General features: G+C 45.1%; 1 protein-coding gene across 4 annotated transcripts in view; it reads right to left on the bottom strand.

Moving 5' to 3' along the window:
* Nucleotides 1-473: 473 nt before the first annotated feature.
* Nucleotides 474-25,019, bottom strand: part of LOC109880848 (IQ motif and SEC7 domain-containing protein 1-like) — a 252,028-nt gene continuing 227,482 nt past the window's right edge. For 2 of the 4 annotated variants that reach the window (XM_031803650.1, XM_031803651.1), the window contains exons 13-14: nt 4,783-4,832; nt 474-3,542 (exon numbers count right to left, since the gene is read on the bottom strand). In XM_031803650.1, coding sequence (XP_031659510.1) covers nt 2,226-3,542; nt 4,783-4,832 — 1,367 coding nt within the window. In that variant the 3' untranslated portion in view covers nt 474-2,225. The remainder of the gene's footprint in view (nt 3,543-4,782; nt 4,833-25,019) is intronic. The other 2 variants (XR_004205192.1, XR_004205193.1) reach the window with 2 other exon arrangements.

The raw sequence follows: 25,019 nt of genomic DNA, 5'->3' as shown, positions 1-25,019 counted from the left end.
GATATAAAATGCTAACCTCCCCTGTTATTGTAATGGTGAGAGGTTAGCATGTCTTGGAGGTATGATATAACATGCTAACCTCCCCTGTTATTGTAATGGTGAGAGGTTAGCGTGTCTTGGAGGTATGATATAAAATGCTAACCTCCCCTGTTATTGTAATGGTGAGAGGTTAGCATGTCTTGGAGGTATGATATAACATGCTAACCTCCCCTGTTATTGTAATGGTGAGAGGTTAGCGTGTCTTGGAGGTATGATATAAAATGCTAAACTCCACTGTTATTGTAATGGGGAGAGGTTAGCATGCCTTGGGGGTATGATATTCGTGCGTTTGTAACTTTCACACTCATCGTTATTCCCGATTCATTCAGGACCAGCCATAATCATGGTAGCATCCACATTAATGTAGAAGTGTTTAGAAACATATTCTATTCTTATTTACAATAAAAGTGACTCCATAATGACACAAACTATTATTTACAATTAATTTCTATTGGTCACAAAATAATCTGAAACACAACCAAAACAAACAGCAGATGCATCCAACAAGTTTGTAAAGTCACATGCTTGATGTAATCAATGCGTGCTAGGAATACAGGACCAAATAGTAAACTTACGTACACATAAGATAACTTGTCCCAATACTCTTAAAATGTGGAGACTACATACACAAATTGCTGTAATTTCTAAACGGTTCACCCGATATGATTGAGAATACAGTCCAATTAAAGCTGACAGTCTGCACATTAACCTCACAGTCACATGTATCATTTCAAAACCTGCTGGAGTACAAAAGACCCCCCCCCCCCAAAAAAAAAACTACACATGTGTCACTGTCCCAATACTTTTGGGAGCTCACTGTACCATGAGGTCACACATACGTACATGCCACACAAAGACACAGAAAACCACTTCCTCTTCAGCAGCACACTCAACTCACTATCTCTCGTTCCTTCTTCTCATGTCAACTCTCAACCTCTATACTGTCCATGAGTCACTGAATGTCTTTACAACTATCAACCTCTATACTGTCCATGAGTCAATGAATATCATTTTTTTTGTGTGTGTCTTCCTCTTCCTCTAGTCTCTGAGTCTGGAGAGCCAGTCAGGCTTTCAGTGAGTTAGTATCTTCCTCTTCCTCTCTACCTCTTCAGTGAGTTCGTATCTTTCTCTTCCTCTTCAGTGAGTTAGTATCTTCCTCTTCAGTGAGTTAGTATCTTCCTCTTCCTCTCTACCTCTTCAGTGAGTTCGTATCTTTCTCTTCCTCTTCAGTGAGTTAGTATCTTCCTCTTCAGTGAGTTAGTATCTTCCTCTTCCTCTCTTTCTCTTCAGTGAGTTAGTATCTTCCTCTTCAGTGAGTTAGTATCTTCCTCTTCCTCTTCAGTGAGTTAGTATCTTCCTCTTCAGTGAGTTAGTATCTTCCTCTTCCACTCTACCTCTTCAGTGAGTTAGTATCTTCCTCTTCCTCTCTTCCTCTTCAGTGAGTTAGTATCTTCCTCTTCCTCTCTACCTCTTCAGTGAGTTTGTATCTTTCTCTTCCTCTTCAGTGAGTTATTATCTGCCTCTTCCTCTCTACCTCTTCAGTGAGTTAGTATCTTCCTCTTCAGTGAGTTAGTATCTTCCTCTTCCTCTTCAGTGAGTTAGTATCTTCTTCTTCAGTGAGTTAGTATCTTCCTCTTCAGTGAGTTAGTATCTTCCTCTTCAGTGAGTTAGTATCTTCCTCTTCCTCTCTACCTCTTCAGTGAGTTAGTATCTTCCTCTTCAGTGAGTTAGTATCTTCCTCTTCCTCTCTACCTCTTCAGTGAGTTAGTATCTTCCTCTTCAGTGAGTTAGTATCTTCCTCTTCAGTGAGTTAGTATCTTCCTCTTCCTCTCTACCTCTTCAGTGAGTTAGTATCTTCATCTTCCTCTCTACCTCTTCAGTGAGTTAGTATCTTCCTCTTGAGTGAGTTAGTATCTTCCTCTTCAGTGAGTTAGTATCTTCCTCTTCAGTGAGTTAGTATCTTCCTCTTCCTCTCTACCTGAATGTGAATCTGTGAGGAAACCGGAGGTGGAAGTAACACAGCCTGAGCAAGTCCCACCTCCTCCTGCCTCTCCCAGAGCGCCGGCGGCCATATTGGATGATCTGGACGTGGCCCCTCTTAAACCTATAGTTGTCCTGGTCTGACGACCTCAGTCTGACGAGCGGTGCCCCCTGGTGTCTGGGAGGGTTGTTGCGTCTCCTGACACTCACACCACCGTGCTGATGCGGTTGATAGGCTTGGACTTGGAGCTGGTGGTGCTGCCCGACCCCGTGCTGCTGTTGCCCCCGCCAGACCCCTGCTGCCCTCCCTGGAGCTGGGGTGGGTGGCTGGGCGGCTGGCTGGGCGGCTGGAGCTGGAGGGTGTAGGGGGAGAGAGGGGTAAGCGGGGTGTGAGGGGAGGAAGGGGGGGGTAAAGGGGAGTGTGGAGGGGGAGGGGGTATGGAGGAGAGCGGGAGGTACTGGGCGTGGCTGTGGGTGTCGGCCTGTGGAACGTGCCGGGCGGAAGGGGTCTGTGGGGGCGGGGCGGCAAAGATGAAGTGAGTCTGGTGCTGAGGGTGTTGGGCGAGATGGGGGCTGAGGGAAAGGCCGGGATGGGGGCTGTGGTTGTGGGAATGAGCGGTAAGATGAGGGACATGGGTGTGGGCGTGAGGGTGGGGCTGCGAGCGCGAGAGAGTAAGAGGGAGCTTGGCACCGCCTCCTCCTCCTCGACCGTGAGTGGAGTGTGTGTGGTAGAGGGTCGGGGGCCCCGGGGAGTGAGGAGAATGTGGAGAAAGGGGCGGAGGGGGGCAGCCTACCCCCATAGAAACCCCCATGTTGGTATAGAACCCCCCCTGACCCTGTACACCATGCTGCTGCAGCTGGGAGGGAGCAGGACCGGGGCCCGGCCGCTTGGGGACCCCAACCAGGGGGCCCCTGTGGATGGTATGAGGCCCAGGGGCCCCCTGGGCGGTGGAGGAGGGCTGGCTGGGAGCGGGCCCTGTCTGGGCGTGGTAGCGGTGGTGGTGATGGTAGTAGGATGGAGGAGGCTGCTGCCCTGCGGTACTGTTGTGGCAGTACTGGGCGTGCAGGGCCTGGATCTTGGAGGGCCCTCCTGGGTCGGAGTTGCTGAGGGCGGAGGGGGAGTGTGGGGGCGGGCCGCCGGTGGTGGGCGGGGGGACAGGTGCAGGGTAGTGTGGCAGCCCAGGTGGGAGGAGAGGGGGGAGAGAGGGGAGAGGACCAGGGGGCTTGGTGTTGGAGCGCTTGCTCCCAAACAGGGAACCCAGGAAGGAGCCTCCACTGCCCCCTCCCCCTCCAGACCCGCTCCCCAGGGCTCCCGTCCCCCCTCGGTCTCCGCTGCTGGGACCCAGTGCCGTCGTCCCAGTAGCGGTATTGTGATTTAGCCCCGGCCCACCCCCCACTCCCGTCCCGGGGCTCAGGATGGGGTGGTGAGGCCGGTGGTCTTGGATGTCATAGCAACCGGGTGGCATTACACCCCCAGCCATGTGGGGGCGCTGATGAGGCCTGGGACTGTTAATGATGGAGCCCTGACCAGAGAAGGATAGGAAGAGAGAGATGAGAGATGAGGAGAGAAAGAGAGGAGGGGAAGAGAGAGATAGAGGGGAGGAGGGGGAGAGGAGAGAGAGGAGATAGAAGAAAGAGAGACGGAGGGGAGGAGGGAGAGAGGAGAGAGAGGAGACAGAGGGGAGGAGGGAGAGAGGAGAGAGAGGAGACAGAGGGGAGGAGGGAGAGAGGAGAGAGAGGAGAGAGAGGAAAGAGAGACAGAGGGGAGGAGGGAGAGAGGAGAGAGAGGAGACAGAGGGGAGGAGGGAGAGAGGAGAGAGAGGAGAGAGAGATGAAGGGGAGGAGGGAGGGAGGGAGGAGGGAGAGAGGAGAGAGAGACGGAGGGGAGGAGGGAGAGAGGAGAGAGAGGAGAGAGAGACGGAGGGGAGGAGGGAGAGAGGAGAGAGAGACAGAGGGGAGGAGGGAGAGAGGAGAGAGAGGAGGGAGAGACGGAGGGGAGGAGGGAGAGAGGAGAGCGAGACAGAGGGGAGGAGGGAGAGAGGAGAGAGAAACGGAGGGGAGGAGGGGGAGAGGAGAGCGAGACAGACAGAGGGGAGGAGGGAGAGAGGAGAGAGAGGAGAGAGGGGAGGAGGGAGAGAGGAGAGAGACGGAGGGGAGGAGGGAGAGAGGAGAGAGAGACGGAGGAGAGGAGGGAGAGAGGAGAGAGAGACGGAGGGGGAGGAGGGAGAGAGGGGAGAGAGGAGAGAGAGACAGAGGGGAGGAGGGAGAGAGAGGAGAGAGAGACAGAGGGGAGGAGGGAGAGAGGAGAGAGAGACAGAGGGGAGGAGGGTCAGTAAAGTGCTGTTTTTATTTCATCATTATAAGGACAGAACACACACCTCCGACACTGATGACAGATGTTAAATAACACCAATAAAGTTAACAGCTTAAAGGACATGTCTATGTTATTGCTATATGTTATTGTTATATGTTATTATATTATATGTTATTCCCATCAGCAATCGGTGAGGCAAACACATGCATCTAAGGCCCTTTCAATCCACCACGATATCAAGCAGTAGTGAATAGTACCATGCAGGGTATTGAAAACATGCAGAAGCATCATGCCATATTGCAGTGGTCGTTTGATTGGGGAGGAAACCACCCCCCCCATGTCCCTTCTATATCAGACTAGCAGACCAACACTGACCCCCCCCCTTCTCCTGTCCCTTCTATATCAGACTAGCAGTCCAACACTGATCCCCCCCAGACTAGCAGACTTACTTCCATAGTGCTGTCCAGGGAGCCAACACTGTTCCGTCGGCCCCGCTTTCCTGCACCAAGGAATAACAAAAGTCATATGTTGTGGTGTCATGTAGACGGCACTGTTGCTGTATCAGTGAACACAGGAAGAGCAGGTGGATAACTACAGTTCTCCTGTTGGGACAGCAGGTGGATAACTACAGTTCTCCTGTTGGGACAGCAGGTGGATAACTACAGTTCTCCTATTGGGACAGCAGGTGGATAACTACAGTTCTCCTGTTGGACAGCAGGTGGATAACTACAGTCCTCCTGTAGGACAGCAGGTGGATAACTACAGTTCTCCTGTAGGACAGCAGGTGGATAACTACAGTTCTCCTGTTGGGACAGCAGGTGGATAACTACAGTTCTCCTGTTGGGACAGCAGGTGGATAACTACAGTTCTCCTGTTGGACAGCAGGTGGATAACTACAGTTCTCCTGTTGGGACAGCAGGTGGATAACTACAGTTCAGTTCAGGTGGGTACTAAAACACTAATAATGACTTGGTGTAAAGATGGAGACTCATGATCAACCAGACTAAAACACAGATAATTTCTTGGTGTAAAAGGTGGAGACTTTTTTATTATGTAGTCAGACCACCAGATATACCCTGGTATTATGGAGACAGACCACCAGATATACCCTGGTATTATGGAGACAGACCACCAGATATACCCTGGTATTATGGAGACAGACCACCAGATATACCCTGGTATTATGTAGTCATGAGGAGACAGACTACCAGATATACCCTGGTATTATGGAGACAGACTACCAGATATACCCTGGTATTATGGAGACAGACCACCAGATATACCCTGGTATTATGGAGACAGACCACCAGATATACCCTGGTATTATGGAGACAGACCACCAGATATACCCTGGTATTATGGAGACAGACCACCAGATATACCCTGGTATTATGTAGTCATGAGGAGACAGACTACCAGATATACCCTGGTATTATGGAGACAGACTACCAGATATACCCTGGTATTATGGAGACAGACCACCAGATATACCCTGGTATTATGGAGACAGACCACCAGATATACCCTGGTATTATGGAGACAGACCACCAGATATACCCTGGTATTATGGAGACAGACCACCAGATATACCCTGGTATTATGTAGTCATGAGGAGACAGACTACCAGATATACCCTGGTATTATGTAGTCATGAGGAGACAGACCAGATATACCCTGGTATTATGTAGTCATGAGGAGACAGACCACCAGATATACCCTGGTATTATGTAGTCATGAGGAGACAGACCACCAGATATACCCTGGTATTATGTAGTCATGAGGAGACAGACTACCAGATATACCCTGGTATTATGTAGTCATGAGGAGACAGACCAGATATACCCTGGTATTATGTAGTCATGAGGAGACAGACTACCAGATATACCCTGGTATTATGTAGTCATGAGGAGACAGACCACCAGATATACCCTGGTATTATGTAGCTGATTAGACAGACCACCAGATATACCCTGGTATTATGTAGTCATGAGGAGACAGACCACCAGATATACCCTGGTATTATGTAGTCATGAGGAGACAGACCACCAGATATACCCTGGTATTATGTAGTCATGAGGAGACAGACCACCAGATATACCCTGGTATTATGTAGTCATGAGGAGACAGACCAGATATACCCTGGTATTATGTAGCCATGAGGAGACAGACCACCAGATATACCCTGGTATTATGTAGCTGATTAGACAGACCACCAGATATACCCTGGTATTATGGAGACAGACCAGATATACCCTGGTATTATGTAGCTGATTAGACAGACCACCAGATATACCCTGGTATTATGTAGCTGATTAGACAGACCACCAGATATACCCTGGTATTATGTAGCTGATTAGACAGACCACCAGATATACCCTGGTATTATGTAGCTGATTAGACAGACCACCAGATATACCCTGGTATTATGTAGCTGATTAGACAGACTACCAGATATACCCTGGTATTATGTAGCTGATTAGACAGACTACCAGATATACCCTGGTATTATGTAGCTGATTAGACAGACTACCAGATATACCCTGGTATTATGTAGCTGATTAGACAGACTACCAGATATACCCTGGTATTATGGAGCTGAGGAGACAGACTACCAGATATACCCTGGTATTATGTAGCTGATTAGACAGACTACCAGATATACCCTGGTATTATGTAGCTGAGGAGACAGACCACCAGATATACCCTGGTATTATGTAGCTGATTAGACAGACCACCAGATATACCCTGGTATTATGTAGCTGAGGAGACAGACCACCAGATATACCCTGGTATTATGTAGCTGATTAGACAGACCACCAGATATACCCTGGTATTATGGAGCTGATTAGACAGACCACCAGATATACCCTGGTATTATGTAGCTGAGGAGACAGACCACCAGATATACCCTGGTATTATGTAGCTGAGGAGACAGACCACCAGATATACCCTGGTATTATGTAGCTGAGGAGACAGACCAGATATACCCTGGTATTATGTAGCTGAGGAGACAGACCAGATATACCCTGGTATTATGTAGCTGAGGAGACAGACCAGATATACCCTGGTATTATGTAGCTGAGGAGACAGACCACCAGATATACCCTGGTATTATGTAGCTGAGGAGACAGACCACCAGATATACCCTGGTATTATGTAGCTGATTAGACAGACCACCAGATATACCCTGGTATTATGTAGCTGAGGAGACAGACCACCAGATATACCCTGGTATTATGGAGACAGACCACCAGATATACCCTGGTATTATGTAGTCATGAGGAGACAGACCAGATATACCCTGGTATTATGTAGTCATGAGGAGACAGACCACCAGATATACCCTGGTATTATGTAGTCATGAGGAGACAGACCAGATATACCCTGGTATTATGTAGTCATGAGGAGACAGACCAGATATACCCTGGTATTATGTAGTCATGAGGAGACAGACCAGATATACCCTGGTATTATGTAGTCATGAGGACACAGACCACCAGATATACCCTGGTATTATGTAGTCATGAGGAGACAGACCACCAGATATACCCTGGTATTATGTAGTCATGAGGAGACAGACCACCAGATATACCCTGGTATTATGTAGTCATGAGGAGACAGACCAGATATACCCTGGTATTATGTAGTCATGAGGAGACAGACCAGATATACCCTGGTATTATGTAGTCATGAGGAGACAGACCACCAGATATACCCTGGTATTATGTAGTCATGAGGAGACAGACCACCAGATATACCCTGGTATTATGTAGTCGTGAGGAGACAGACCACCAGATATACCCTGTATTATGTAGTCATGAGGAGACAGACCAGATATACCCTGGTATTATGTAGTCATGAGGAGACAGACCACCAGATATACCCTGGTATTATGTAGTCATGAGGAGACAGACCAGGTATACCCTGGTATTATGTAGTCATGAGGAGACAGACCACCAGATATACCCTGGTATTATGTAGTCATAAGGAGACAGAAGATCCAGATATACCCTGGTATTATGTAGTCATGAGGAGACAGACCACCAGATATACCCTGGTATTATGTAGTCATGAGGAGACAGACCAGATATACCCTGGTATTATGTAGTCATGAGGAGACAGACCACCAGATATACCCTGGTATTATGTATTCATGAGGAGACAGACCACCAGATATACCCTGGTATTATGTAGTCATGAGGAGACAGACCACCAGATATACCCTGGTATTATGTAGTCATGAGGAGACAGACCACCAGATATACCCTGGTATTATGTAGTCATGAGGAGACAGACCACCAGATATACCCTGGTATTATGTAGTCATGAGGAGACATACCACCAGATATACCCTGGTATTATGTAGTCATGAGGAGACAGACCACCAGATATACCCTGGTATTATGTAGTCGTGAGGAGACAGACCACCAGATATACCCTGGTATTATGTAGACAGACCAGATATACCCTGGTATTATGTAGTCATGAGGAGACAGACCACCAGATATACCCTGGTATTATGTAGTCATGAGGAGACAGACCACCAGATATACCCTGGTATTATGTAGTCATGAGGAGACAGACCACCAGATATACCCTGGTATTATGTAGTCATGAGGAGACAGACCACCAGATATACCCTGGTATTATGTAGTCATGAGGAGACAGACCACCAGATATACCCTGGTATTATGTAGTCGTGAGGAGACAGACCACCAGATATACCCTGGTATTATGTAGTCATAGACAGACCAGATATACCCTGGTATTATGTAGTCATGAGGAGACAGACCACCAGATATACCCTGGTATTATGTAGTCATGAGGAGACAGACCACCAGATATACCCTGGTATTATGTAGTCATGAGGAACAGACATACCTAGTATATACCCTGGTATGATGTAGTCATTAGGAGACAGACCACCAGATATACCCTGGTATTATGTAGTCATGCAGGAGACAGACCACCAGATATACCCTGGTATTATGTAGTCATGAGGAGACAGACCAGATATACCCTGGTATTATGTAGTCATGAGGAGACAGACCACCAGATATATCCTGGTATTATGTAGTCATGAGGAGACAGACCACAAGATTATACCCTGGTATATGTAAGTCATGATGAGACAGACCATATATACCCAGTGGTATTATGTAGTCATGAGGAGACAGACCAAGATTACCCTGGTATTATGCAGTCAGTCATGAGGAGACAGGACCAGATATACCTGTATTATGTAAGTCATGAGGAGACCAGACCACCATGATTTACCCTGGCATTATGTAGTCATGATGGAGACAGACCAAGATATACCCTGGTTATTAGTAGAACAGACCAGATATACCCTGGTATATGTAGTCATGAGAGACAGACCCACCAGATATACCCTGGTATTATGTAGTCCAGACTGATATACCCTGTTATGATGTAGTCATGAGGAGACAGGACCAGATATACCCTTGGTATTATGTAGTCAATGAGGAGACAGACCACCAGATATACCCTGGTATTATGTAGTCATGAGGAGACAGACCACCAGATATACCCTGGTATTATGTAGTCATGAGGAGACAGACCAGATATACCCTGGTATTATGTAGTCATGAGGAGACAGGACCACCAGATATACCCCTCTGGTATTATGTAGTCATGAGGAGACAGACCACCAGATTACCCCTGGTATATGAGTTATGAGGAGAACAGACCAGAATACCCTGGTATTATGTAGTCATGAGGAGGACAGACCACCAGATATACCCTGGTTTTGTAGCATGAGGAGACAAGACCACCAGATATACCCTGGTTATTGTAGTCATATAGACAGACCAGATATACCCTGGTATTATGTAGTATGAGGAGATCAGACCAAGATATACCCTGGTATTAATGTAGTCATGAGGAGGACAGACCAGATATACCCTGCGGTAATATGTAGTCATGAGGAGGAGAGACCATCAAGATATACCCTGGTGGTATTATGTAATTCATGAGAGACAGACCATCAGATATACCCTGGTATTATGTAGTCATGAGGAGACAGACCACCAGATATACCCTGGTATTATGTAGTCATGAGGAGACAGACCACCAGATATACCCTGGTATTATGTAGTCATGAGGAGACAGACCAGATATACCCTGGTATTATGTAGTCATGAGGAGACAGACCACCAGATATACCCTGGTATTATGTAGTCATGAGGAGACAGACCAGATATACCCTGGTATTATGTAGTCATGAGGAGACAGACCACCAGATATACCCTGGTATTATGTAGACAGACCAGATATACCCTGGTATTATGTAGTCATGAGGAGACAGACCACCAGATATACCCTGGTATTATGTAGTCATGAGGAGACAGACCACCAGATATACCCTGGTATTATGTAGTCATGAGGAGACAGACCACCAGATATACCCTGGTATTATGTAGTCATGAGGAGACAGACCACCAGATATACCCTGGTATTATGTAGTCATGAGGAGACAGACCACCAGATATACCCTGGTATTATGTAGTCATGAGGAGACAGACCACCAGATATACCCTGGTATTATGTAGTCATGAGGAGACAGACCACCAGATATACCCTGGTATGATGTAGTCATGAGGAGACAGATCACCAGATATACCCTGGTATTATGTAGTCATGAGGAGACAGACCACCAGATATACCCTAAGTATTATGTAGACAGAACAGATATACCATGGTATATGTAGTCATTAGGAGACAGACCACCAGATATACCCTGTTATAGTATTCATGAGGAGACAGACCACCAGATATACCCTGGTATTATGTATTCATGAGGAGACAGACCACCAGATATACCCTGGTATTATGTAGTCATGAGGAGACAGACCACCAGATATACCCTGGTATTATGTAGTCAGACCAGATATACCCTGGTATTATGTAGTCATGAGGAGACAGACCAGATATACCCTGGTATTATGTAGTCATGAGGAGACAGACCACCAGATATACCCTGGTATTATGTAGTCATGAGGAGACAGACAACCAGATATACCCTGGTATTATGTAGTCATGAGGAGACAGACCACCAGATATACCCTGGTATTATGTAGTCATGAGGAGACAGACCAGATATACCCTGGTATTATGTAGTCATGAGGAGACAGACCACCAGATATACCCTGGTATTATGTAGTCGTGAGGAGACAGACCACCAGATATACCCTGGTATTATGTAGTCATGAGGAGACAGACCAGATATACCCTGGTATTATGTAGACAGACCAGATATACCCTGGTATTATGTAGTCATGAGGAGACAGACCACCAGATATACCCTGGTACTATGTAGTCATGAGGAGACAGACCACCAGATATACCCTGGTATTATGTAGTCATGAGGAGACAGACCACCAGATATACCCTGGTATTATGTAGTCATGAGGAGACAGACCACCAGATATACCCTGGTATTATGTAGTCATGAGGAGACAGACCACCAGATATACCCTGGTATATGTATCATGAGGAGACAGACCACCAGATATACCCTGGTATGATTGTAGTCATGAGGAGACAGATCACCAGATATACCCTGGTATTATGTAGTCATGAGGAGACGAGACCACCAGATATACCCTAGTATTATGTAGACAGAACAGATATACCATGGTATTATGAGTCATTAGGAGACAGACCACCAGATATACCCTGGTATTATGTATTCATGAGGAGACAGACCACCAGATATAACCCTGGTATTATGTATTCATGAGGAGACAGACCACCAGATATACTCTGGTATTATGTAGTCATGAGGAGACAGACCACCAGATATACCCTGTTATTATGTAGTCATGTGGAGACAGACCAGATATACCCTGGTATTATGGAGACAGACCAGATATACCCTGGTATTATGTAGTCATTAGGAGACAGACCACCAGATATACCCTGGTATTATGTAGTCATGAGGAGACAGACCACCAGATATACCCTGGTATTATGTAGTCATGAGGAGACAGACCAGATATACCCTGGTATTATGTAGTCATGAGGAGACAGACCACCAGATATATCCTGGTATTATGTAGTCATGAGGAGACAGACCACAAGATATACCCTGGTATTATGTAGTCATGATGAGACAGGACCAGATATACCCTGGTATTATGTAGTCATGAGGAGACAGACCAGATATACCCTGGTATTATGCAGTCATGAGGAGACAGACCAGATATACCCTGGTATTATGTAGTCATGAGGAGACAGACCACCAGATATACCCTGGCATTATGTAGTCATGAGGAGACAGACCAGATATACCCTGGTATTATGTAGACAGACCAGATATACCCTGGTATTATGTAGTCATGAGGAGACAGACCACCAGATATACCCTGGATTATGTAGTTCAGACTGATATACCCTGGTATTTGTAGTCATGAGGAGACAGACCAGATATACCCTGGTATTATGTAGTCATGAGGAGACAGACCACCAGATATACCCTGGTATTATGTAGTCATGAGGAGACAGCCACCAGATATACCCTGGTATTATGTAGTCATGAGGAGACAGACCAGATATACCCTGGTATTATGTAGTCATGAGGAGACAGACCACCAGATATACCCTGGTATTATGTAGTCATGAGGAGACAGACCACCAGATATACCCTGGTATTATGTAGTTATGAGGAGACAGACCAGATATACCCTGGTATTATGTAGTCATGAGGAGACAGACCACCAGATATACCCTGGTATTATGTAGTCATGAGGAGACAGACCACCAGATATACCCTGGTATTATGTAGTCATGATGAGACAGACCAGATATACCCTGGTATTATGTAGTCATGAGGAGACAGACAGATATACCCTGGTATTATGTAGTCATGAGGAGACAGACCAGATATACCCTGGTATTATGTAGTCATGAGGAGACAGACCATCAGATATACCCTGGTATTATGTATTCATGAGGAGACAGACCATCAGATATACCCTGGTATTATGTAGTCATGAGGAGACAGACCACCAGATATACCCTGGTATTGTGTAGCCATGAGGAGACAGACCACCAGATATACCCTGGTATTGTAGTCATGAGGAGACAGACCAGATATACCCTGGTATTATGTAGTCATGAGGAGACAGACCACCAGATATACCCTGGTATTATGTATTCATGAGGAGACAGACCAGATATACCCCTGGTATTATGTAGTCATGAGGAGACAGACCACCAGATATACCCTGGTATTATGTAGTCATGAGGAGACAGACCACCAGATATACCCTGGTATTATGTAGTCATGAGGAGACAGACACCAGATATACCCTGGTATTATGTATTCATGAGGAGACAGACCACCAGATATACCCTGGTATTATGTAGTCATGAGGAGACAGACCACCAGATATACCCTGGTATTATGTAGTCATGAGGAGACAGACCACCAGATATACCCTGGTATTATGTAGTCATGAGGAGACAGACCACCAGATATACCCTGGTATTATGTAGTCATGAGGAGACAGACCACCAGATATACCCTGGTATTATGTAGTCATGAGGAGACAGACCACCAGATATACCCTGGTATTATGTAGTCATGAGGAGACAGACCACCAGATATACCCTGGTATTATGTAGTCATGAGGAGACAGACCACCAGATATACCCTGGTATTATGTAGACAGAACAGATATACCCTGGTATTATGTAGTCATGAGGAGACAGACCACCAGATATACCCTGGTATTATGTAGTCATGAGGAGACAGACCACCAGATATACCCTGGTATTATGTAGTCATGAGGAGACAGACCACCAGATATACCCTGGTATTATGTAGTCATGAGGAGACAGACCACCAGATATACCCTGGTATTATGTAGTCATGAGGAGACAGACCAGATATACCCTGGTATTATGGAGACAGACCAGATATACCCTGGTATTATGTAGTCATGAGGAGACAGACCACCAGATATACCCTGGTATTATGTAGTCATGAGGAGACAGACCACCAGATATACCCTGGTATTATGTAGTCATGAGGAGACAGACCAGATATACCCTGGTATTATGGAGACAGACCAGATATACCCTGGTATTATGTAGTCATGAGGAGACAGACCAGATATACCCTGGTATTATGTAGTCATGAGGAGACAGACCAGATATACCCTGGTATTATGTAGTCATGAGGAGACAGACCAGATATACCCTGGTATTATGTAGTCATGAGGAGACAGACCACCAGATATACCCTGGTATTATGTAGTCATGAGGAGACAGACCAGATATACCCTGGTATTATGTAGACAGACCAGATATACCCTGGTATTATGTAGTCATGAGGAGACAGACCACCAGATATACCCTGGTATTATGTAGTCAGACCAGATATACCCTGGTATTATGTAGTCATGAGGAGACAGACCAGATATACCCTGGTATTATGTAGTCATGAGGAGACAGACCACCAGATATACCCTGGTATTATGTAGTCATGAGGAGACAGACCACCAGATATACCCTGGTATTATGTAGTCATGAGGAGACAGACCACCAGATATACCCTGGTATTATGTAGTCATGAGGAGACAGACCAGATATACCCTGGTATTATGTAGTCATGAGGAGACAGACCACCAGATATACCCTGGTATTATGTAGTCATGAGGAGACAGACCACCAGATATACCCTGGTATTATGTAGTCATGAGGAGACAGACCAGATATACCCTGGTATTATGTAGACAGACCAGATATACCCTGGTATTATGTAGTCATGAGGAGACAGACCACCAGATATACCCTGGTATTATGTAGTCATGAGGAGACAGACCACCAGATATACCCTGGTATTATGTAGTCATGAGGAGACAGACCACCAGATATACCCTGGTATTATGTAGTCATGAGGAGACAGACCACCAGATATACCCTGGTATTATGTAGTCATGAGGAGACAGACCACCAGATATACCCTGGTATTATGTAGTCATGAGGAGACAGACCACCAGATATACCCTGGTATTATGTAGTCATGAGGAGACAGACCACCAGATATACCCTGGTATTATGTAGTCATGAGGAGACAGACCACCAGATATACCCTGGTATTATGTAGACAGAACAGATATACCCTGGTATTATGTAGTCATGAGGAGACAGACCACCAGATATACCCTGGTATTATGTAGTCATGAGGAGACAGACCACCAGATATACCCTGGTATTATGTAGTCATGAGGAGACAGACCACCAGATATACCCTGGTATTATGTAGTCATGAGGAGACAGACCACCAGATATACCCTGGTATTATGTAGTCATGAGGAGACAGACCAGATATACCCTGGTATTATGGAGACAGACCAGATATACCCTGGTATTATGTAGTCATGAGGAGACAGACCACCAGATATACCCTGGTATTATGTAGTCATGAGGAGACAGACCACCAGATATACCCTGGTATTATGTAGTCATGAGGAGACAGACCAGATATACCCTGGTATTATGGAGACAGACCAGATATACCCTGGTATTATGTAGTCATGAGGAGACAGACCAGATATACCCTGGTATTATGTAGTCATGAGGAGACAGACCAGATATACCCTGGTATTATGTAGTCATGAGGAGACAGACCAGATATACCCTGGTATTATGTAGTCATGAGGAGACAGACCACCAGATATACCCTGGTATTATGTAGTCATGAGGAGACAGACCAGATATACCCTGGTATTATGTAGACAGACCAGATATACCCTGGTATTATGTAGTCATGAGGAGACAGACCACCAGATATACCCTGGTATTATGTAGTCAGACCAGATATACCCTGGTATTATGTAGTCATGAGGAGACAGACCAGATATACCCTGGTATTATGTAGTCATGAGGAGACAGACCACCAGATATACCCTGGTATTATGTAGTCATGAGGAGACAGACCACCAGATATACCCTGGTATTATGTAGTCATGAGGAGACAGACCACCAGATATACCCTGGTATTATGTAGTCATGAGGAGACAGACCACCAGATATACCCTGGTATTATGTAGTCATGAGGAGACAGACCACCAGATATACCCTGGTATTATGTAGTCATGAGGAGACAGACCAGATATACCCTGGTATTATGTAGTCATGAGGAGACAGACCACCAGATATACCCTGGTATTATGTAGTCATGAGGAGACAGACCACCAGATATACCCTGGTATTATGTAGTCATGAGGAGACAGACCAGATATACCCTGGTATTATGTAGACAGACCAGATATACCCTGGTATTATGTAGTCATGAGGAGACAGACCACCAGATATACCCTGGTATTATGTAGTCATGAGGAGACAGACCACCAGATATACCCTGGTATTATGTAGTCATGAGGAGACAGACCACCAGATATACCCTGGTATTATGTAGTCATGAGGAGACAGACCACCAGATATACCCTGGTATTATGTAGTCATGAGGAGACAGACCACCAGATATACCCTGGTATTATGTAGTCATGAGGAGACAGACCACCAGATATACCCTGGTATTATGTAGTCATGAGGAGACAGACCACCAGATATACCCTGGTATTATGTAGTCATGAGGAGACAGACCACCAGATATACCCTGGTATTATGTAGACAGAACAGATATACCCTGGTATTATGTAGTCATGAGGAGACAGACCACCAGATATACCCTGGTATTATGTAGTCATGAGGAGACAGACCACCAGATATACCCTGGTATTATGTAGTCATGAGGAGACAGACCACCAGATATACCCTGGTATTATGTAGTCATGAGGAGACAGACCACCAGATATACCCTGGTATTATGTAGTCATGAGGAGACAGACCAGATATACCCTGGTATTATGGAGACAGACCAGATATACCCTGGTATTATGTAGTCATGAGGAGACAGACCACCAGATATACCCTGGTATTATGTAGTCATGAGGAGACAGACCACCAGATATACCCTGGTATTATGTAGTCATGAGGAGACAGACCAGATATACCCTGGTATTATGTAGTCATGAGGAGACAGACCACCAGATATACCCTGGTATTATGTAGTCATGAGGAGACAGACCACCAGATATACCCTGGTATTATGTAGTCATGAGGAGACAGACCAGATATACCCTGGTATTATGTAGTCATGAGGAGACAGACCAGATATACCCTGGTATTATGTAGTCATGAGGAGACAGACCAGATATACCCTGGTATTATGTAGTCATGAGGAGACAGACCACCAGATATACCCTGGTATTATGTAGTCATGAGGAGACAGACCACCAGATATACCCTGGTATTATGTAGTCATGAGGAGACAGACCACCAGATATACCCTGGTATTATGTAGTCATGAGGAGACAGACCACCAGATATACCCTGGTATTATGTAGTCATGAGGAGACAGACCAGATATACCCTGGTATTATGTAGACAGACCAGATATACCCTGGTATTATGTAGTCATGAGGAGACAGACCACCAGATATACCCTGGTATTATGTAGTCAGACTGATATACCCTGGTATTATGTAGTCATGAGGAGACAGACCAGATATACCCTGGTATTATGTAGTCATGAGGAGACAGACCACCAGATATACCCTGGTATTATGTAGTCATGAGGAGACAGACCACCAGATATACCCTGGTATTATGTAGTCATGAGGAGACAGACCAGATATACCCTGGTATTATGTAGTCATGAGGAGACAGACCACCAGATATACCCTGGTATTATGTAGTCATGAGGAGACAGACCACCAGATATACCCTGGTATTATGTAGTCATGAGGAGACAGACCAGATATACCCTGGTATTATGTAGTCATGAGGAGACAGACCACCAGATATACCCTGGTATTATGTAGTCATGAGGAGACAGACCACCAGATATACCCTGGTATTATGTAGTCATGAGGAGACAGACCAGATATACCCTGGTATTATGTAGTCATGAGGAGACAGACCAGATATACCCTGGTATTATGTAGTCATGAGGAGACAGACCAGATATACCCTGGTATTATGTAGTCATGAGGAGACAGACCACCAGATATACCCTGGTATTATGTAGTCATGAGGAGACAGACCACCAGATATACCCTGGTATTATGTAGTCATGAGGAGACAGACCACCAGATATACCCTGGTATTATGTAGTCATGAGGAGACAGACCACCAGATATACCCTGGTATTATGTAGTCATGAGGAGACAGACCAGATATACCCTGGTATTATGTAGTCATGAGGAGACAGACCACCAGATATACCCTGGTATTATGTAGTCATGAGGAGACAGACCAGATATACCCTGGTATTATGTAGTCATGAGGAGACAGACCACCAGATATACCCTGGTATTATGTAGACAAACCAGATATACCCTGGTATTATGTAGTCATGAGGAGACAGACCACCAGATATACCCTGGTATTATGTAGTCATGAGGAGACAGACCAGATATACCCTGGTATTATGTAGTCATGAGGAGACAGACCACCAGATATACCCTGGTATTATGTAGTCATGAGGAGACAGACCACCAGATATACCCTGGTATTATGTAGTCATGAGGAGACAGACCACCAGATATACCCTGGTATTATGTAGTCATGAGGAGACAGACCACCAGATATACCCTGGTATTATGTAGTCATGAGGAGACAGACCACCAGATATACCCTGGTATTATGTAGTCATGAGGAGACAGACCACCAGATATACCCTGGTATTATGTAGTCATGAGGAGACAGACCACCAGATATACCCTGGTATTATGTAGTCATGAGGAGACAGACCACCAGATATACCCTGGTATTATGTAGACAGAACAGATATACCCTGGTATTATGTAGTCATGAGGAGACAGACCACCAGATATACCCTGGTATTATGTAGTCATGAGGAGACAGACCACCAGATATACCCTGGTATTATGTAGTCATGAGGAGACAGACCACCAGATATACCCTGGTATTATGTAGTCATGAGGAGACAGACCACCAGATATACCCTGGTATTATGTAGTCATGAGGAGACAGACCAGATATACCCTGGTATTATGGAGACAGACCAGATATACCCTGGTATTATGTAGTCATGAGGAGACAGACCACCAGATATACCCTGGTATTATGTAGTCATGAGGAGACAGACCACCAGATATACCCTGGTATTATGTAGTCATGAGGAGACAGACCACCAGATATACCCTGGTATTATGTAGTCATGAGGAGACAGACCACCAGATATACCCTGGTATTATGTAGTCATGAGGAGACAGACCAGATATACCCTGGTATTATGGAGACAGACCAGATATACCCTGGTATTATGTAGTCATGAGGAGACAGACCACCAGATATACCCTGGTATTATGTAGTCATGAGGAGACAGACCACCAGATATACCCTGGTATTATGTAGTCATGAGGAGACAGACCACCAGATATACCCTGGTATTATGTAGTCATGAGGAGACAGACCACCAGATATACCCTGGTATTATGTAGTCATGAGGAGACAGACCACCAGATATACCCTGGTATTATGTAGTCATGAGGAGACAGACCAGATATACCCTGGTATTATGGAGACAGACCAGATATACCCTGGTATTATGTAGTCATGAGGAGACAGACCACCAGATATACCCTGGTATTATGTAGTCATGAGGAGACAGACCACCAGATATACCCTGGTATTATGTAGTCATGAGGAGACAGACCAGATATACCCTGGTATTATGGAGACAGACCAGATATACCCTGGTATTATGTAGTCATGATGAGACAGACCAGATATACCCTGGTATTATGTAGTCATGAGGAGACAGACCAGATATACCCTGGTATTATGTAGTCATGAGGAGACAGACCAGATATACCCTGGTATTATGTAGTCATGAGGAGACAGACCACCAGATATACCCTGGTATTATGTAGTCATGAGGAGACAGACCACCAGATATACCCTGGTATTATGTAGTCAGACCAGATATACCCTGGTATTATGTAGTCATGAGGAGACAGACCAGATATACCCTGGTATTATGTAGTCATGAGGAGACAGACCACCAGATATACCCTGGTATTATGTAGTCATGAGGAGACAGACCACCAGATATACCCTGGTATTATGTAGTCATGAGGAGACAGACCACCAGATATACCCTGGTATTATGTAGTCATGAGGAGACAGACCACCAGATATACCCTGGTATTATGTAGTCATGAGGAGACAGACCACCAGATATACCCTGGTATTATGTAGTCATGAGGAGACAGACCAGATATACCCTGGTATTATGTAGTCATGAGGAGACAGACCACCAGATATACCCTGGTATTATGTAGTCATGAGGAGACAGACCACCAGATATACCCTGGTATTATGTAGTCATGAGGAGACAGACCAGATATACCCTGGTATTATGTAGACAGACCAGATATACCCTGGTATTATGTAGTCATGAGGAGACAGACCACCAGATATACCCTGGTATTATGTAGTCATGAGGAGACAGACCACCAGATATACCCTGGTATTATGTAGTCATGAGGAGACAGACCACCAGATATACCCTGGTATTATGTAGTCATGAGGAGACAGACCACCAGATATACCCTGGTATTATGTAGTCATGAGGAGACAGACCACCAGATATACCCTGGTATTATGTAGTCATGAGGAGACAGACCACCAGATATACCCTGGTATTATGTAGTCATGAGGAGACAGACCACCAGATATACCCTGGTATTATGTAGTCATGAGGAGACAGACCACCAGATATACCCTGGTATTATGTAGACAGAACAGATATACCCTGGTATTATGTAGTCATGAGGAGACAGACCACCAGATATACCCTGGTATTATGTAGTCATGAGGAGACAGACCACCAGATATACCCTGGTATTATGTAGTCATGAGGAGACAGACCACCAGATATACCCTGGTATTATGTAGTCATGAGGAGACAGACCACCAGATATACCCTGGTATTATGTAGTCATGAGGAGACAGACCAGATATACCCTGGTATTATGGAGACAGACCAGATATACCCTGGTATTATGTAGTCATGAGGAGACAGACCACCAGATATACCCTGGTATTATGTAGTCATGAGGAGACAGACCACCAGATATACCCTGGTATTATGTAGTCATGAGGAGACAGACCACCAGATATACCCTGGTATTATGTAGTCATGAGGAGACAGACCACCAGATATACCCTGGTATTATGTAGTCATGAGGAGACAGACCACCAGATATACCCTGGTATTATGTAGTCATGAGGAGACAGACCACCAGATATACCCTGGTATTATGTAGTCATGAGGAGACAGACCACCAGATATACCCTGGTATTATGTAGTCATGAGGAGACAGACCAGATATACCCTGGTATTATGGAGACAGACCAGATATACCCTGGTATTATGTAGTCATGAGGAGACAGACCACCAGATATACCCTGGTATTATGTAGTCATGAGGAGACAGACCACCAGATATACCCTGGTATTATGTAGTCATGAGGAGACAGACCACCAGATATACCCTGGTATTATGTAGTCATGAGGAGACAGACCACCAGATATACCCTGGTATTATGTAGTCATGAGGAGACAGACCACCAGATATACCCTAGTATTATGTAGACAGAACAGATATACCCTGGTATTATGTAGTCATGAGGAGACAGACCACCAGATATACCCTGGTATTATGTAGTCATGAGGAGACAGACCACCAGATATACCCTGGTATTATGTAGTCATGAGGAGACAGACCACCAGATATACCCTGGTATTATGTAGTCATGAGGAGACAGACCACCAGATATACCCTGGTATTATGTAGTCATGAGGAGACAGACCAGATATACCCTGGTATTATGGAGACAGACCAGATATACCCTGGTATTATGTAGTCATGAGGAGACAGACCACCAGATATACCCTGGTATTATGTAGTCATGAGGAGACAGACCACCAGATATACCCTGGTATTATGTAGTCATGAGGAGACAGACCAGATATACCCTGGTATTATGTAGTCATGAGGAGACAGACCACCAGATATACCCTGGTATTATGTAGTCATGAGGAGACAGACCACCAGATATACCCTGGTATTATGTAGTCATGAGGAGACAGACCAGATATACCCTGGTATTATGTAGTCATGAGGAGACAGACCAGATATACCCTGGTATTATGTAGTCATGAGGAGACAGACCAGATATACCCTGGTATTATGTAGTCATGAGGAGACAGACCACCAGATATACCCTGGTATTATGTAGTCATGAGGAGACAGACCAGATATACCCTGGTATTATGTAGACAGACCAGATATACCCTGGTATTATGTAGTCATGAGGAGACAGACCACCAGATATACCCTGGTATTATGTAGTCAGACCAGATATACCCTGGTATTATGTAGTCATGAGGAGACAGACCAGATATACCCTGGTATTATGTAGTCATGAGGAGACAGACCACCAGATATACCCTGGTATTATGTAGTCATGAGGAGACAGACCACCAGATATACCCTGGTATTATGTAGTCATGAGGAGACAGACCAGATATACCCTGGTATTATGTAGTCATGAGGAGACAGACCACCAGATATACCCTGGTATTATGTAGTCATGAGGAGACAGACCACCAGATATACCCTGGTATTATGTAGTCATGAGGAGACAGACCAGATATACCCTGGTATTATGTAGTCATGAGGAGACAGACCACCAGATATACCCTGGTATTATGTAGTCATGAGGAGACAGACCACCAGATATACCCTGGTATTATGTAGTCATGAGGAGACAGACCAGATATACCCTGGTATTATGTAGTCATGAGGAGACAGACCAGATATACCCTGGTATTATGTAGTCATGAGGAGACAGACCAGATATACCCTGGTATTATGTAGTCATGAGGAGACAGACCACCAGATATACCCTGGTATTATGTAGTCATGAGGAGACAGACCACCAGATATACCCTGGTATTATGTAGTCATGAGGAGACAGACCACCAGATATACCCTGGTATTATGTAGTCATGAGGAGACAGACCACCAGATATACCCTGGTATTATGTAGTCATGAGGAGACAGACCAGATATACCCTGGTATTATGTAGTCATGAGGAGACAGACCACCAGATATACCCTGGTATTATGTAGTCATGAGGAGACAGACCAGATATACCCTGGTATTATGTAGTCATGAGGAGACAGACCACCAGATATACCCTGGTATTATGTAGACAAACCAGATATACCCTGGTATTATGTAGTCATGAGGAGACAGACCACCAGATATACCCTGGTATTATGTAGTCATGAGGAGACAGACCACCAGATATACCCTGGTATTATGTAGTCATGAGGAGACAGACCACCAGATATACCCTGGTATTATGTAGTCATGAGGAGACAGACCACCAGATATACCCTGGTATTATGTAGTCATGAGGAGACAGACCACCAGATATACCCTGGTATTATGTAGTCATGAGGAGACAGACCACCAGATATACCCTGGTATTATGTAGTCATGAGGAGACAGACCACCAGATATACCCTGGTATTATGTAGTCATGAGGAGACAGACCACCAGATATACCCTAGTATTATGTAGACAGAACAGATATACCCTGGTATTATGTAGTCATGAGGAGACAGACCACCAGATATACCCTGGTATTATGTAGTCATGAGGAGACAGACCACCAGATATACCCTGGTATTATGTAGTCATGAGGAGACAGACCACCAGATATACCCTGGTATTATGTAGTCATGAGGAGACAGACCACCAGATATACCCTGGTATTATGTAGTCATGAGGAGACAGACCAGATATACCCTGGTATTATGGAGACAGACCAGATATACCCTGGTATTATGTAGTCATGAGGAGACAGACCACCAGATATACCCTGGTATTATGTAGTCATGAGGAGACAGACCACCAGATATACCCTGGTATTATGTAGTCATGAGGAGACAGACCACCAGATATACCCTGGTATTATGTAGTCATGAGGAGACAGACCACCAGATATACCCTGGTATTATGTAGTCATGAGGAGACAGACCACCAGATATACCCTGGTATTATGTAGTCATGAGGAGACAGACCAGATATACCCTGGTATTATGGAGACAGACCAGATATACCCTGGTATTATGTAGTCATGAGGAGACAGACCACCAGATATACCCTGGTATTATGTAGTCATGAGGAGACAGACCACCAGATATACCCTGGTATTATGTAGTCATGAGGAGACAGACCAGATATACCCTGGTATTATGGAGACAGACCAGATATACCCTGGTATTATGTAGTCATGAGGAGACAGACCAGATATACCCTGGTATTATGTAGTCATGAGGAGACAGACCAGATATACCCTGGTATTATGTAGTCATGAGGAGACAGACCAGATATACCCTGGTATTATGTAGTCATGAGGAGACAGACCACCAGATATACCCTGGTATTATGTAGTCATGAGGAGACAGACCAGATATACCCTGGTATTATGTAGACAGACCAGATATACCCTGGTATTATGTAGTCATGAGGAGACAGACCACCAG

This window comes from Oncorhynchus kisutch, linkage group LG24, assembly GCF_002021735.2.
Source record: "Oncorhynchus kisutch isolate 150728-3 linkage group LG24, Okis_V2, whole genome shotgun sequence".
Classification (NCBI taxonomy): domain Eukaryota; kingdom Metazoa; phylum Chordata; class Actinopteri; order Salmoniformes; family Salmonidae; genus Oncorhynchus; species Oncorhynchus kisutch.
Note: the sequence above shows the minus strand (reverse complement) of the source record. Positions and strands in the feature narration are given on the sequence as shown.